Source organism: Myiozetetes cayanensis, unplaced genomic scaffold (assembly GCF_022539395.1).
Source record: "Myiozetetes cayanensis isolate MyiCay16 unplaced genomic scaffold, myiCay2020 scf3, whole genome shotgun sequence".
Classification (NCBI taxonomy): Eukaryota; Metazoa; Chordata; class Aves; order Passeriformes; family Tyrannidae; genus Myiozetetes; species Myiozetetes cayanensis.
The window spans coordinates 72,579,824-72,595,989 of NW_026087521.1; the positions used below are offsets into that span (position 1 = coordinate 72,579,824).

Sequence of the window (16,166 nt, forward strand, 5' to 3'; positions counted from 1 at the left end):
CATAGGTGTTCTCGTGTTCTCTGTGAGCAGTGAACAGGAATTTCACTGAGAAATATTATCAGGGAACCCACTGGAGCCTCGATTGGTAAATTTGTACCTGTTGATTTGTTTCTGCATGTTTGGAGAGATGTCTGAAAATATCTTTTTGGATTTGTTTGTAACTCAAAGAATAGGGACTTGGGGAGGCTATAGCCATGGGAATCATAAAACTTAGAAGGAGAAGTGGAGATGTATGTAATAAGTGCAGCAGAAGCAAGGACAAGATGAATTTGGCTTAGAGGTAGGGGTGATGAAAGGAAGATTGGAAGCCAAGATATGAATGAGCCAAAAAATGACAAATCTCTTAGTCAGGTGCAACTTCAAGATGTCATTTTCAGAAACAACAGTGTGCTTTCATACAGCTCTAATTTTCTTGAGTTATTGTGAATTTAACAGCAAAAAAATTATGATGAAAATATGAGGAATTTCACTCCTGACTTAATCTGCCCTTTACTTTCTATAGGTTTCTATAAGAAGAAAGTTTTCATTTAACATTGAGGGAATCACTTCCTTTTTATCTCCTTAAAGTCTATGAATGATTTCAGTGTGGACTGAGCCTCAGGTGACGAGTATTCAGGACTGTTTTGCACAACTAAACTGTCGGTGGATAACGATGATTTCTTTCGCATATGAAATTTAGACTTCATTCGTTGAATTAGGTAATTCTCGTGTTCTGGGTGAACAGTTTTCTTTACAAAGAGTCAAAACTAAATTTAAACTCAATTTAAAACTAAAATCCAGAGTTATTTATACTACTGACAGTGAAGATGTGCAATGTTGATCTCTCGTTACTAGAATATTATAATACCTTGTAATAAATATTTTTGTTTGTTTCTCAATTAAACTGCTACTGTCCATATTAGTTCTTTCACTGACACAAATCCAATCAGGCAAGCTGTGCAGCTACAAGTCCAAAGCTCCACAAAAGATGCTTCTGATTCAGATGGTGCGTTTTAATGATAGCTTTTCTATTTGTGTGATAAAAAGATACATCAGTGATTCTCTACTCAAGGACAAGATTGTCATACGTAATCTTGGAACGTTAGAAAACTATGTCAGCTTAATAATTATTTCTTAATACATTAAGGTAGAAGGAGAGGAGTATGAGATTGAAATAGCTGATTTATAACAGACTTTTCTGTATTACTTACTTCACTTTGTTTCTAGGGTGTGCTTTTTCTGGTGTTCTCCTAAAGTGAGCGCTCAGTTTGGTGACTGGTACTCGATGAGCAGACCACAGTCCCCAGTCCTTCTGATTATGTGGTAGCCCCCTTGTGTCTTTTTTTGTAGAAGGACCAGTTTTTAAGTCAGTTTGGGTTTTGTTCTGCTCAGTCCCATTAGTAGAAATTAATATATACTCTGATAGATATTAGCATATATCTACATTTCTGCAATATGATGATTCATTCTAAATCAATACATCACAATCTAAATCACAAAATATGATTGATGAATGACAGGTGGTTTTTTACTTTATTTACACCCATTCTGTCAGCATAAGAATTTACATACATGTGCTCTAGAGATTTATTTTTTTCCCAAGCAGGATAAAATAGGTTTAAACAAAACCCAAGAGCTTTTTTTTTTTAATCCAATTATAATTATATTTTTTCACCTTCAGTACTGCTTTCAAAAACTCAAGGAGAAGCACAGGCTGACTCTTACTCCATATTCAACAACATTCACCTCCAGTTTCACACAAACTTGTGCTTACGATAAGTTGAATAATTCAAATTTCCTCCCAAGCCCTGATGCATTAAAAAACTAGATGAAATTATTAAATAATATATTCTGTCATGAAAAAAATACTTTTAAAAGGCCAAAGGAATTTTTCTATTCTCCTTTGCTATATATTCACAAAGCAAATGTAAACCAGTGTTAGATGCCTTACTTAGAGTAGCTGGCTCTTGCAGCTAATTCCTGTTTTGCCCAAGTTTGTGACTGAAGGGTGAGAGAAAGAAACCAGAAGTGACAGCTGTAATTCCTTCTTCTGTATTCCCGAGGCACAGGGGGGACCTCTGTGTCGTTTTCCCTGCAGTTCTTGTCACTGAGGGCCATTTCACTGGGTCAGGCTCAGTCCACAGACAGCCAGCATCTTCAAGATCCTCCAACAAATTCCCAGGTTTATGGCTCCTGAGGTTTCATTACATACCCCAGAATATCTAATACTTTTTAAAACCTCTATTTCTGGAAGTCGTGTGAATAGCTAAGAAGCATCATGTTATTTTGTTAAAGGATTTCTTTCGGATATCATAGAATCATAGAATGGCCTTGGTTGGAAAGGACTTTTGAGATCACCTCATCCCAACCCCCCTGCTGTGGGCAGGGACCAGGTTGCTCAGGGCCACATCCAGCCTGGCCTGATTAGGAAGGAAATGGGAAGAATAGTGAAGCATTTAGGAAAATTGACTTGGAAATCTTGAAAATTTTTATTTTCTGATGTTACATTTCTGCACCAGTTCCTGGTCTTTCTTGTAGCTTTTACATGGTTCTGTGTGTGAGAAGCAGAAACAAATCCAGCACAGTTGAGAAGCCTGATGATCAGGCAGATTGATGAGCTGATGCTGCGAAAGGGGGGACTCGCTGTTACAATTAACATTTTGCTGACTCTACACCTTTCCTACGTCAAGCATGAGGCACAGGGTACCTTTCTTTATTAATACAAGCGTTATCAAACGATTAAACAAGGACTAAAGCTTTGCTTCAGATGAGCCATGATATCATAGTTCACGGCGCTCTCTTCGAAAGGTCACGAAATGTATCGATTATTGTGATGTGTGTGAGATCTGCAGCTGAGGTTCTTCAGGGGGTTAATTGTTACTTTAGGCTACAGATTCTGCCCACTGTGAAAACATAAAAGACGATTAAGGCACTGCTTTCAGATGAGAAATATGATCCTGAGGCTCTCTGTCTGTGTAGGGGTGAACAGAGAGCAGGCAAAGCGAGGGTCCTCCTGTGTGTGGGGATCCAGTAGAATTTTGAATCCACTGAACTTAAAGATCAGATTTATCACTGTGTGTTTCCTCTCCCTCTAACTACGAGCATTTGGCAAGATGTTTCTTCTTAATGTAGTTATGATAAAAACATAATTCTTAGTCTTTCATTACAGTTGCATGAGCTAGATTTTCTGCTGTTTTTCTCTTAAGCTTCTCTATACAAATAAGGACAATACACTGAGGTGATGCATAAACTGCTTCTCTCTCCTGATAAAAGTTAAAAAGATTTTCTCAGAAAATGTGTCTGCATTTGCAAATGCTTAATTTTTGCTCAGTGTGTTGCCACCATACATTGAAACTCTGCCCTACTAGAATACTGTTTGCTGCAGCTATTTTTTTTTTTTTGTAAAACATGTTTTGATTTTAATAAAATATCTTAGTTCAACTTTTATAGAGTGAGGAGTTTCCAACTGTTGTTATTAAATGACTTCTTATTTCAAAATGGAATTTATGTTAGAGGGGTTTTAAAAATAGAAGAAATCAAAACAAAATACGATAACTTGTTGACGTAAAACATTTGGTTCACAGTAATTAAAAACAGTTTTGAAAACAAACACTTTAGCTTTTCATCCTAATTTGGGACATGTCTCCCTCCTTCTTCTTCTCTTTTCCCTAAATGCTATGAAACTTCCATTGGAGAAAGAAAAATAATCACTCACTGCCCTTTTTATCTTCCTTAAGTACCTGTGAAGCCTAGTTGTTTGTTGGTTTGGTTTTTTTTTTCATTGCCACTTGTTCAGAACAGATCTTTTGATTCCTTTTTTGGATGGAAAATGTCTCTTTGTCCATTTTCTTCATTATTCTGATCTCACCTAGGTCAGAGAAGAATAAAAAGAATAGCCTTGCTACCATCATTGGGATTCATTCTAACAGACATTTGGGAAATAAACAGAATATTTTACAGAGCTCTGTGCCAAAATACCATCTGTATCAATGAGGTAGGGTCTAAGATGAAAGTCTGAACAGAGAGGAGGTGAACAGCATGGACATGTGAAGAGAAGCAGTGAGAACAAAATAGGAGCAGAATAGCTGTGTATTGAAGTGGAACTGGTGATTCTGTGATTCTGTGAGCAGAATTAGAGAACTGGGCAAAAGAGGGAGCAAAGACAGAGACCATTACAAAGAGAGACAGTGGCCAATGTCTCCAAATGAAATTGGATTTGGTCAGGATGAGTGAGATGTGTGCTGGAGGTCCTTTAAGATGAGGCCACATTCTGTGTATGGAGAAATCACAGAACCATAAAATCACAGAATGGTTTGGGTTGGATGGGACCTTAAAGATCATCCAGTTCCAACCCCTGCCATGGGCAGGGACACCTTCCACTATCCCAGGTTGCTCAGAGCCCCATCCAACCTGGCCTTGGGACACTGCCAGGGATGGGGCAGCCACAGCTTCTCTGGGCAACCTGTGCCAGGGCCTGCCCACCCTCACAGGGAAGGATTTCTTCTTAATATCCAGCCTAACCCTGCTCTCTGTCACTTTGAAGCCATTCCCCATGTCCTGTCACTCCAGGCCCTTGGAAATAGTCTCTCTCCATCTTCCTTGTGGGCTCCCTTCAGGTCCTGGAAGGCCACAATGAGGTCACCCCAAAGCTTCTCTTCTCCAGCTGAACAATCCCAGCTCTCTCAGCCTTTCCTCCCAGCAGAGCTGCTCCAGTCCTCTGATCATCTTGGTGTCCCTCCTCTGGACTTGCTCCAACAGGTCAGTGTGCTGGGAACCCTAGAAGAGGAATGCTGAGAAGGGAATGATGCAGACAAAGCCATTGGTAGGTTTTTTGTGAGGCACTGATGCAGAGATGCCTGTTCCTGGCTCCAGAGAAGCCTTCTGGTGGGAGGCAGGGCAAGGGAAATATGTGTGTCCTGCTAAAGAACAAGGCAAGAATGGAAAAATGTGCACTCCAGAAATTCTGTGACAAATGGGCCTTTATGATGTCTGGGTTATTTCTAGAGCAGAAGAAATCTGCAGGGCTAGAAATTGTGACAGAGCTTCGTTTGTAATTGCTGGGGAAACATCCCACCCACTCAGTGTTCCCAGAGGGCATTCTGGATTCAGAGCCTGGCAATCCACACTGAATAGCATCTCTGAACAGCTTGTTTTCATGAAGAGTAGCCACCTGGCATCCCTGGGGGCACAGACAGTAGGATAATCCAGCAGAAGAGAAAGGGATGGAGGTGAGTGATGTTCATGTAATTTCTCTGAAGGGCTATGCCAGTTTCCATGTCCTGGGATAGTAGTAGGAAACTGGGAGCTGAAATTCCTTGCTGGGCCTCTGAAGACCCCAAAGTGCAATGCTGAAGTTGGGCTTGGAAACCTGGAGTTTGAGTTCACCGAGCTCACAAGTCTCCTTTGAACCTGCCAATGTTGTTTCATTCCCAGACCTTTGTAAACCAGATTTCAGGGTTCACTTGACCAACCACACCCAGGCCATGCCTGGAAGGGTTAGCACAGTGCTAGTTTTCACCTTCTTTAAAATAAGTTCATTTATTGAGCAAATAAGCAAACTGTTTTCTCTTGGCTGTTTCTCCTGCTGCCTGATGAAGCTCATCTGTGGTGAAATAAGTATTCAACATAAATCCCAATAGAAAAAACACACATCTTTTCCTAATAATACTGCACATTTAGTCAAATTATTTAAAAGATTCCAGATGCTTAATCTGTTGCTAATATGCTCATTCTTATTTGGACATAAATGAAATTGCTTTGTTTCTGAAGGAATGATTCCATGTGATTATTCACATGAATATATGATTCTTAGTTCTCTTGAAGTCCTGCAGGTTGTTAGGCATTTCTACAGATATGAGAAAAGTGACATTGATGCATTTTAAGCAATAGGTGATGGAGGAGCTGGTACCTGAGACATCAGACATGTCCTTTATTCCCTCAGCCAGTGCTGGATGAAGCTTTGTGAGCTGCTGATTTGGATGGACTGTTGGGCTGATCTTAGCAGGTCTGAACCTCTGTGTAGCCAGGTTTTCTGTTCAGAACATGGAGCTCTGGGGCATCTGAGCAATCATTTTGTTGGAGTGGTGTCTAAATTGCAAGACTTTGTGCGTAGACTTTGCACTTCTGGTTTTTGGCCTGATACCACGTGACAGGATGCCTTTGATTCAGGCTGTGGGCTTCCTGGAAGGCACCTTTGCTTGCCTGTAAGGTCTACAGGAGCTCCTCTTGCTTTATCTGTTTGTTATATCTGTTATATCTGTTGGCTCAGGTGGTCAGACTTCCCAATTGGAGGTCAAAGGACGGGTGCCTGTTGGGTTTGCAATTTGTGTGGTGTGAAGACAGAATGTTTCGATGGGAATGCGTGGATTGGCGGCTCTGTTGGGTTGCCCCGCTGTGGACAAGTGGAGACAGCTTTTGTGAGCCGTTGGCTCAGCTTGTTTTCTAACTCCTTGGCTTTGTGCCAAGGCCTTGGCTGCCGTGAAGTCGTTGGTCTGGTACATCCAAATTTCCTGGTTGTGTTCTGGGAACGGATATCTGTGAGGTAGTCATCATATATTAAATAACTTCTTTCACCTAATGAGGAGCATGTCTGCAGTGGCCAGTGGGCCCCTGAACTGGTGTAAGATGGTTGTATTTGCTCACGTGAGTTAAGTGAGGGGATACAGGAGGAGAGAATCACTTATTTATCTGTGACCACGCCTCTGCTCACATCCTACCAATCACTGCTCATAGGATTTGAAGAACTTCAGTGTTTCATTTCTCTTTCTGGTAATTTGGGGAAAATGCTTGAGATTTCATTTCATAATGTCCTAAAATGCATTTCATAATTTTCTAAAGAATAGGGAAAAGAAATAGAAAAAAGTTCACAGTAACTTAAATTGTTTTCAGCCCACAAAGTTCATAGGCACTATAGAAAGAAAATAAAAAAAAAAAATATCTAGAAATTAAGCTTAGAAGGGAACCCATGGAGACCTGTAGTTCCCTCACTGTGCTCCAAAGCAGGACCTGCTATACCCAGTGTAACATTTGACAGATGTTTCTTTGGGCTGTTCTTAAAAATCTTCAGTAATGAAGATGCCACACCTTCCTTATGGAACTTGTTCCAGGCCTTACCTATGCCTGTTTGAAAGTCTGCATATTTCTGGGAACTTTGAGGAAATACTACATTGGTGACTGCACACTGACAGCTGTTTTATGGGAAATAAAAACCTTTCTTTGTTAACTTTTGCTGAAATTGAAATGAAAACATAGGATTTTAATGTAAGATTCCATGTCTCTGTAAATCCTTTGGAACTGAGTCAGGACAGTGTCAGAATAGGAAGAGGTGGTTTACATGGCAGTGTTATGTTCTTCTGTGCTCTGCAGTAGGAGCTCTGAGTCTTCTGCACAAGAGGTGATGCCCCAGGGTGCAAAAGACATTTCAGTAGCCTAAAACCATAGAGGATGCATGGCAATAGAATGCTGCACAAGAGGCCTCCCTTGCAGCATGAGCTCTGATTGAAAGGTGTCTGTTTCTCCAGAGTGTTTCTGAATTTGTTCTGCAAGCTTAGCTAAGTGACGTAGTTTATGAATAACCTTAGCAAGAGGATCTTGTCCACTTTCTCTGACACCAGAAGTTCAGAAAATCTTCAGCTTGGCTTGAGGACTTGGAGCAAGCCTCTGATGGGAAGTAGAGCATTACAGAACACCCCTTTTGACTCATAACTCTTTCCAGAGATCCTTTTGGTGTCCCCATATCCAGTCACCTTGGCGATCCTTTCTCTAATTCTAGAAATGCCACAAGCTGGGTCAGTTCAGGCCTGTGCTCATCCAGTTTAATATATGTACCCATACTATTCTTGCCCTCTCCTGGCAGAAACCAAGCCTCATTCCTTGCTGGATGGGAGTGCCAGAGTTTCTGAAGCCCAGTGCAGGAGAAGGCTGATTTTGTGCTCACCACTTCCAGTGTCATTCCATATAATTCATGTATGTTGAAGTTACTCCCACGCAGATTGTGCTTTGAAACATTCACCTCTTCACTGCCTGTGAGGATGACCCAGGTATAAATCACCACCTTTTCTGTCCTCTCCAGATTCATTTTCACACAGTAACTCATTGCTCTCTAGGAATCTATTTAATATCACTTTTTACTTTGCTGAGCATTGTTGCTGTTTCTAATTATGTTCCTTCTTGTATCAGCATTAATTTGTCCTGCTGGAATCTCATTTTATTTCAAATCTTCAGTATTCAAAACCTTTCCTTATTTAGCATCCTCTGCAAATCCAACTAACATGACTTTTGGAGTTACTGCTACGTTAAATGTAGGATAAACAGTGTACTGCTCTCTGACTTGATGCCACATCCCAGTTTCTTGCACATATTAACACTACTTCCAACCTTTTTTTTGGAATGGGACTACAGAAATTTGTTTTGTTGATATACCCACTCCATTTTTTGTTAATGGCAGGAGAAAACCAGAGAAGCATCTTCAAGAGGATAAAATGTGAAGCACTGATATCCACTGTTTCCCATTTTGCCCGCTTGTTTTACATTAAATCCAACTGGGGCATTTCAAAGCAGCTTTCAATAGATCTGTGTTTTACTGCCAACTAACAACACAATTATTTCTTAAGAAAGAAAAAAAAAAAAGGCAAATGATCAGGGATGCTGGTGGGAAGTAGCTCCCTGGAGATCTTCGTGTGTTTCCTACACAGTTTTAGCACATACATTTAATTTGAATAAGTATTACCTAATTCAATCTTGTGTATGCATAGTTATTGTTTCCCTGTTTGGAAACTGGAAATTTCTTCATGGAAAAGATGATTAGACATTGGAAGGGGCTGCCCAGGGAGGTGGTGGAGTCACCATCCCTGGATGGTGTTTAAGGAAAGACTGGACATGGCACTCAATGCCACGGTCTCGTTGACATGGTGATGTTTGGCCATTAGTTGGACTCCATGATCTTAGGGGTCTTTTCCAACCTAATTGGGGAAGTGACTGCAAATTTTATTCAGAAATGCATATAATTTACCATAAAAAAAAAAAAAAAGAAAAAAGAAAAAAATATATATTTGAATTTACATTTTGGAAAAATGAGGCTTGATTCAAACCCTGATGGTTGTTATTCCATGAAATCACAGTTCTCAAGTACCTCAAGATAATGCTCACAGTACCAAAATGTATGTATTTTGTTAACTCTTCCAGCTCCACGAAACCCCTGATTTCTGCCTTCGCCTCCCAATGTTTTGTTGACATCTCTTAACTAGTATTGTGTACTCCTCCTCTCCCTCAGCGGGTTTTGGGGGAGGCTGTGTGTGTTTGAAGATACAAGAGTGTTCATTATGGACTTTTTATTATAGACTTTCTCCAGGATTAGCTAAAAGAAACACGGACTGGTAGAATGACTGAGAGCGAGGAATTGCATGGACAGGGCTCTTGTATCTCCAAAATGTGTCTTTTTTTTGGAGCAGACATGGAGAAAGCTGAAGGCTGCCTTGCTCTTGTACCCTGCCCCATCTTTTCTGACTGTTCACCCAGAACTCTTTCCTGCACAGCGTCTCTGTGTTATTTGGCAGAAGTTTGGCTCTGCAGATTGTGTCCCGCAGTCGCGTTTCCATTTTTATGGCACATTCAAAAGTCACAATACAAACTTCATTAACATTTTGCAGCTGGTAATAAATGCCCTGGAGTCAGGGGAAAGAATCTGGCACAGCCACATCCCCCTTTTAATTCTTTCCCTGCTTCTCAGACTTTCCTTTGCCAGCTTAAGATTGGTGCTAAAATTTACACCCCTCCCCTCTCCTCTGGTGCTGGTGTGATCATTCACAGTTTGTGCAAGCTAAATTTGAAATTGCCACCAAAGGAAGCTGATAATGTGTTGCATGCCTCTTTCTCCCACTTTGTGGGGGGATAAGTGGCTTCACATGGCGTAAGACAATGGAGAAATGGGTTTTTAAGTGTGCAATGGCAAAGCCCTAGGGTGGGATTTTGCTTTCCTAGGAATTCTGTGACTGATTTCACAGGAGGCAAGATGTTCAGCCTAGATTGTTCCAGCTAGGACACTGACACAGGACTGGGGCAGACAAGCTCCAAGGGAACACAGAAAGGACCTCTTAGCACTAAAGCATAGCACTAAATTCATCTCTTCCAGAACTGGAATCACATGCTCAGTTAAATTTTTAAATTCCCTTCATGATAAGGGAACTAATACATGCAGCTTGGAAAAGCAACGTGACTATTAAATGTTGCTACGAGATTCCCACATGAAGAATTGCAATTTGAGCTTTTCAAACTGTAAAATTACCGATTGCCTTGGTTCCACTGAGACCAAGGTGCTTATATTAAAGTGTATAATGGTGACTGAATGAGTGATTTTAAAGACAAAATTCATGTAAACTGTTGTCTACCTGAGACAAATAGGTTTGAAGTAACAAAAGATTACATGACTTTGGAACTTGTATTTTAGGGAGAGCTACTGCAAGTAGCTGGGTGGCTGTGTAACCAGAAGTTTTAAAAAGGACTTACACAGAGATGATAGTCCTATGCTTAAAATAATTTACAGAGAGAAACTCTTAAATTACATCACTTCCAGTTATTAAAATGTTGCTGAATTATGGGAACTAGTAAAAGGTAATTATTTTGTTAAAAAATTACAGTGGATAAATTGTTTTAAAATGGGCTGCATTTATTTATTGTTCCATTAACTTCTCCATCAGATGTTCACAGTTTACATGAGAAAGTGTGAAACCAGACTGACTATTACAGTGATGGTGCTCTGGATTTCAGGGTACAAAGTGGTTGAAAATCCAGGTGGAAGGTAGTGGCTATTGCTGATAATTTTTATTTTTCTACAGCAGCTCTTTGAAACTCATCTTGCCTGGTAGGTCGATGTCCAGTCAAGACCAAAGCCTATTAAATTAATTTAGCCTTGCAAAGGAAGGCAGGCACGTGTATGGTTCAGAAACTGTTCTCTTTATGCCTGACTATATTTACTTCAGCATATTTTAGATCTATGTGTGGCATTTCTTCATGTTCTTTGAGAAAGTTCAGGAGTTACACAAAAACCCCAGAATGGAGGGGGTGACAGGGTATCCTTTCATGCCCTGAGCTTAATTTGTGACATTCCACTACCAACAGACCTGAGTAGAACTGTCAGTCCCTTTGGAAATCCCACCAGATGTATTTGTATGTCTGGCCCTTTGCCTTCTCAGGATCAGACTCAGTATGATTTATTAATCATCTACAAAGAGCATTGATAAACAATGAATATTTATGACTACAGATGTAACCCTATTGTTTGTGTAAATTATAGTGTTTTTCTGGTAATATTCTGAATGGCTCCAAGTTTACATAAATAATTCATACTTGTAAAGCCATATGTTAAACTGTCATTGTAAAAAACTAAGTGCTGCCAGTTTTCCCTTGAACCATATGTAAATATCAAGAACTTGATATTAAACAGTGATATAAAGACTAAGCACCTTAATGCCATTTTCACAATAACAACTGCAATATGGCACAGTGCACTGGATGCATTAAGGTGAGCATGAACAGCAAAATAATTTTTAGACACAGAGGAGAAAGGAACCATTTTTATTTCTGAAGAAACTGCAGTGCATTTGTAACCAGAGCTAGTTTTTATCAAGGTACTCATTGCATGAATATGTATGTGAAATTATATATATATATATTTTTTATATATATATATATCATCTTGTTCCAACCCCCTGCCATGGGCAGGGACACCTTCCACTATCCCAGGTTGCTCAGAGCCCCACCCAACCTGGCCTGGGACACTGCCAGGGATGGGGCAGCCACAGCTTCTCTAGTTTTCGAATTTTCCTTGGTTTTTTGTTTTGCTTTGTTTGGTTTTTTTCGGGTTTTGTTTGTTTGTTTGTTTTTGTTTGTTGGGTTTTTTTCAATCTCATTTTCAGGGGAAGAATAACATCTGTAAGTTTGACCTAATAAGGCTTGTAATGGGTTTTAAACCCATTTTAGTGTGTTTTAAACCAAAAGCTCGTTTCATTCCTTGTCTTGAGTCTGCAATGCACGGGCAATGTTTTGGGGGTCATACAAATAAAGGAGAGCTGTTTGTGAAATATTTCTAGATGCTTATTTGGACAGCACAGGTTTTACACAAAAATAAAGCTTTTGTGTTAAAGCAGAAATTAAAGTAGAAACCTGCTGAGAATAGTGCAGTTGTTAAAAAGCGTTACTTGTTTGATGCTTCCTGGGCATACTTAGGGGTGAACTTCTGGGTTTTGTCACTGGAAATACGATTTTACAGACTTTTGCTGTTGCTAGCTGTGCAAGACCTCAGGAAGCCAGGAGAGAGGAGTCCTGGATTCTGCTCTTCCCTGGGCATCTTTTGCTAAATTCCAGTCAATTATTGCAAGTCCAGTGAGATCATTGGGGCTGCCCAGGTGCAACCACATTGAAGAGCCTGAATTTCAGCGCTAGGAGTTACAAAACCAGAATGCAGAAGAAAGGAAGTCTCTTACTTTGCTCCCCAAGTGCAGGCTGAGCTGGCATGGCTGGTGGTTAGAAACACCTGCTTGGAGGAGGTGTTCTCCTGTGGGAAAATATAATTAAATACCTGAAATCCTCGTGACCTGAGCAAACTGGCTGTGGTTTAATTCACAGGGAAACACAGAAGTGCTGTCCAAGTGCAGTGTGTTTCCAGGTTTCCACAGCTCAGAGGCCCACCCACCTGAGGATGCAGAGATGGATCTTTGCCATGATAGGTAACTCATAAGGAAATGAACCATCCAGATAAATCTAGATGGTGCTTAATTATATTTTTATTTCTTTCCTGAACTTTTTTTTTCTTGTTTCCTAATAGGAAAAAAAAAAAAACAACTATCTCTTCAAGGAACAGAGTCAGCACCCCATTAAATATTAAAACTGGAGCACTCAGAACAATTGACTTTTCCTCCAATGCCATTGCAAATCCATCACTGTACTCAAACAAAATGAAAGAAAGGATGATTTTAAAGGGTTTTTTAGGTTTTTTTTAGTTTGTCTTTGCCACAAAAGAAAAAAAACTTCTATTGTGATATTTTCTGTCTGAATATAAATATAAATAGGGGCTGTTCTTCAGGTGATCTGTTCCATCTTGTTACGTCAACAGGTGCTTACCCCTCGGATCAGAACAGGGTATGGGCCACATCCTGTGAGAAATCCGTGAATAAATTCCACCAGCTGAATAAACCACAATCTCTTTGGTGTGCAAGTGCTCTGGTGGCAGCCCAGGTGCCGTGGGTACCTCTCAGTACAGCCTGTTAGCGGCTAGATGGCACTATTGCCAGAGGGAAGGGCCGGTCCCGATGGGAAATACCCGGTTAATTCACATTATTTCCTTTTCTTTGCAAGAGGCTTATCAGAAGGTAGCTGTCCACTGCCCACTGTGTTGAGATACGTTTCAAAGTTCTGGTTTTGCCAAGTTTTAAAGCATGGCATCCTTCAGCCCTTCTTGGAGTGTAATCACTCAGAACTTCTTCACGTCCTGCATAGTTGCCGAGCGGTGAGAGCCAAGGCGGAACGAAACGCGTCTGTGCCTTCACAGAAGTGCTTTTTCAGCTGCATGATGGACTCCATTTACCCACTGTATGGAATATTTATGTACTGCACACACTGGGCCAAATTGTTCATGTTTCTGCTGGGGTTTGCTCTGGCCCAGCCCCGCCAAGGCTCTCCCGGAGGAGACGCGCCCCGTTTGTGTGTTGGGACAGCTGAGCCGAGGACAGGGGATGCTCACTGACCCTCCTTCCCACAGGGTCTGAGGCACCTCCACAGTGGCAGTGGGTGTGTAGGCAGGATGGTGTCTCAGGTCTGATTCCACATCCCAGAAATCTCCATGAGAAAAAGCCACGGCTGAGTTCCTGCACTTATTCTGTATCCCTGATGCGACCTTGGGAAAACGTTATGGAAAGGCACAACGCTCCCAGAGTTTTATGTTCATCTGAGGACAATTGTGCCTTAGGAATGGTCTGTTGGAAACCTCTGACCTGAGTTCTAATCGGATTTAAACTCATTTAAATTCAGGATAACTCTGGGCTAACTCTGGTGTAAGTGTAGGACCAGTCCATGGGATAGCCACGGGTGGTTCACAGAAACACAAACAGCAGCTGGCTCTGTGTCCTTAGTTAATTTGATTATATAGTTCTAGGTTAACTTAAACAAAGTAGTGACCTTATTATTATTTTAAGAAACCTATTTTGAGAGGAGGGAGTCACATTTCTTGTATAAATCCATCTTCAAATGTCTTCTTTAGATGTACAAGTGGCTGGAGATGGAGTTGAGTTTGCATGGGGAGAGTAAGAGAGTACTGGATTTCACTGACCACAGTTGCTTTAAATTATTCAATGAAGAGGGAGATGCTGTTTATCCATGAGAAAAACAAGCCTGGCAGCAGAGATCACAGAGGGGCATTGCTTTTGTAGTTTCTCTTTCCTACAGAACAGGTACCAGGAGATGGATTGGGGTGCCTTGCAGGAAATACCTGAATTACATTAGACAAAAAAAAAAAAAAAAAAAAAAAAAAAGGTTCAGGGGTAATCAGAATTCTTATCTTGATTTCTGCCTCAAGCACTATTCTGCTGTAGTTTTACAAGAAGCAAGTGAAAATAAGTGGTTGGATTCTGTTTTGCTTAAATGTAAATTAAGGTGAGTCTCAGGGCTTTCTCCCAATATGAAATTTAGTAAGTTTTGGAAATTTTTTTTCAAATACTAAAATAATAGTTCCATAGGATATTTTCTGATTTTTGCAGACATTTTCTACATCTTATTTACTCTCTTACCCTCTTTTCTCTGCAATTAAAGTCTATTTTAAAATATCGGTGTTCTAAACCGCATAATCTTCTTCAAAATCACAGCAGGGAATTTCAGAATGTGTTCCAACAACAAATCTAACTCCTTCCAGTATTTCCTACTGTACAGCTCTGTCATGCCTGTTATTTTGTCTGTGTGTTTTGTCTGCAGGGTGAAAAGGAGAAGCTGACGTGCAGTGACCGCATGCCTGGATACGCAGCAAACTTTGGATTGATTTTATTTATGGTAACAAAACCTGCATTTCTTCACGTTTATTGGGTGTGAGAGACATTGTGATGGGCATCTTGAGTGGAGCCCTGAACTGGTAGTTCTCAAACACGCTAAAAATCTGAAGCCAGGGCTACAACCTCCAGTTTGTGGGAAGTACTGGGGAGGTTTACAGAGCTCAGGGCCTGCCTCCAGCTTTATTCCCTTTTTCCAAAGGCTGCCTATGGAAGGGCTGTTGGCTGAATGGTATGAATTGTATATTAAGCACATTTTCTGTACATCAGTTAGTTTTCCATCCTGAGACAATGCCAACCGTTTGCTTTTTAGACAGAACCTCTCACTGGCATCAGTCATGACTTCACTGAAAGCATGGCTAAGCACATAGCCCTGATTTAGCTTTTACAAGTCATCCTTTTGCAGACAAGGTGCTTACATGTGCTCTTGACTTTAAAACACGTGTTTAAATCTGCCCTAAGCATGAGCTCAAAGTGCTTTCCTGAGTCATAGCCTATGTGTCACGCTCCCTGCTCACTGTAAGGTCCTAGAGAGATTTATGAAGGGTTTTTACATCTCACAGTTTGTGAGATGTAAAATTCAGAGCTCCAATCGTTCAGCTAGTGGAACTAGGCTGTCTTTCACCATTTGGTGAGGTGGGTACAATGATTTTTTTTTTAGAATATTTTGAGCATTATTTTTATGTAAGACAACTTGCAAACCATGGATGGAACTGAAGGCAGCTCTTGATGAGGGAGAGCTGGCTCTGCTCTCCTATGTGGACCTTACAATCTGCTCTTTATTGTATGTGATGTTTCCTTTTTTTTCTTCTGCTAGATTAGTTAAACAGGAATTGGAAACCTGAAGTTTGTTGTTGGTCTGTGCAATGGAATTGTACTGGGGAAACTAAATTGGTCTGGCCTACCTCTGTTATTCACACAATTTTTTTTTTTAACTGTAAGCACTAAACATGTAATAGGTAATGAAATCTTGAATTTACATGGGTGTTTGCATTTGTACAGTGCAGAGACAGAGAAGACTCAGACACAGACCCTCAGATGAACACGTTGCAATTTCTAGTGCTGCAGAAGTGATTGTTGAATTTTTAATACTCCTTGTTTCAGGCCCAAAGGGTCTGGTGTCCCAAATCCACAGGCTTTGTCCATTAAGATATCTAC

At 40.6% G+C, this 16,166-nt stretch overlaps 1 protein-coding gene across 1 annotated transcript in view; it reads left to right on the forward strand.

The window, feature by feature from the left end:
• ANO2 (anoctamin 2) overlaps window positions 1-16,166 on the forward strand; it is a 121,136-nt gene that overhangs the window by 71,071 nt on the left and 33,899 nt on the right. Inside the window, exon 14 of the mRNA XM_050324557.1 lies at window positions 14,938-15,012. Within this exon, the coding sequence (XP_050180514.1) occupies window positions 14,938-15,012 (75 nt within the window). The remainder of the gene's footprint in view (window positions 1-14,937; window positions 15,013-16,166) is intronic.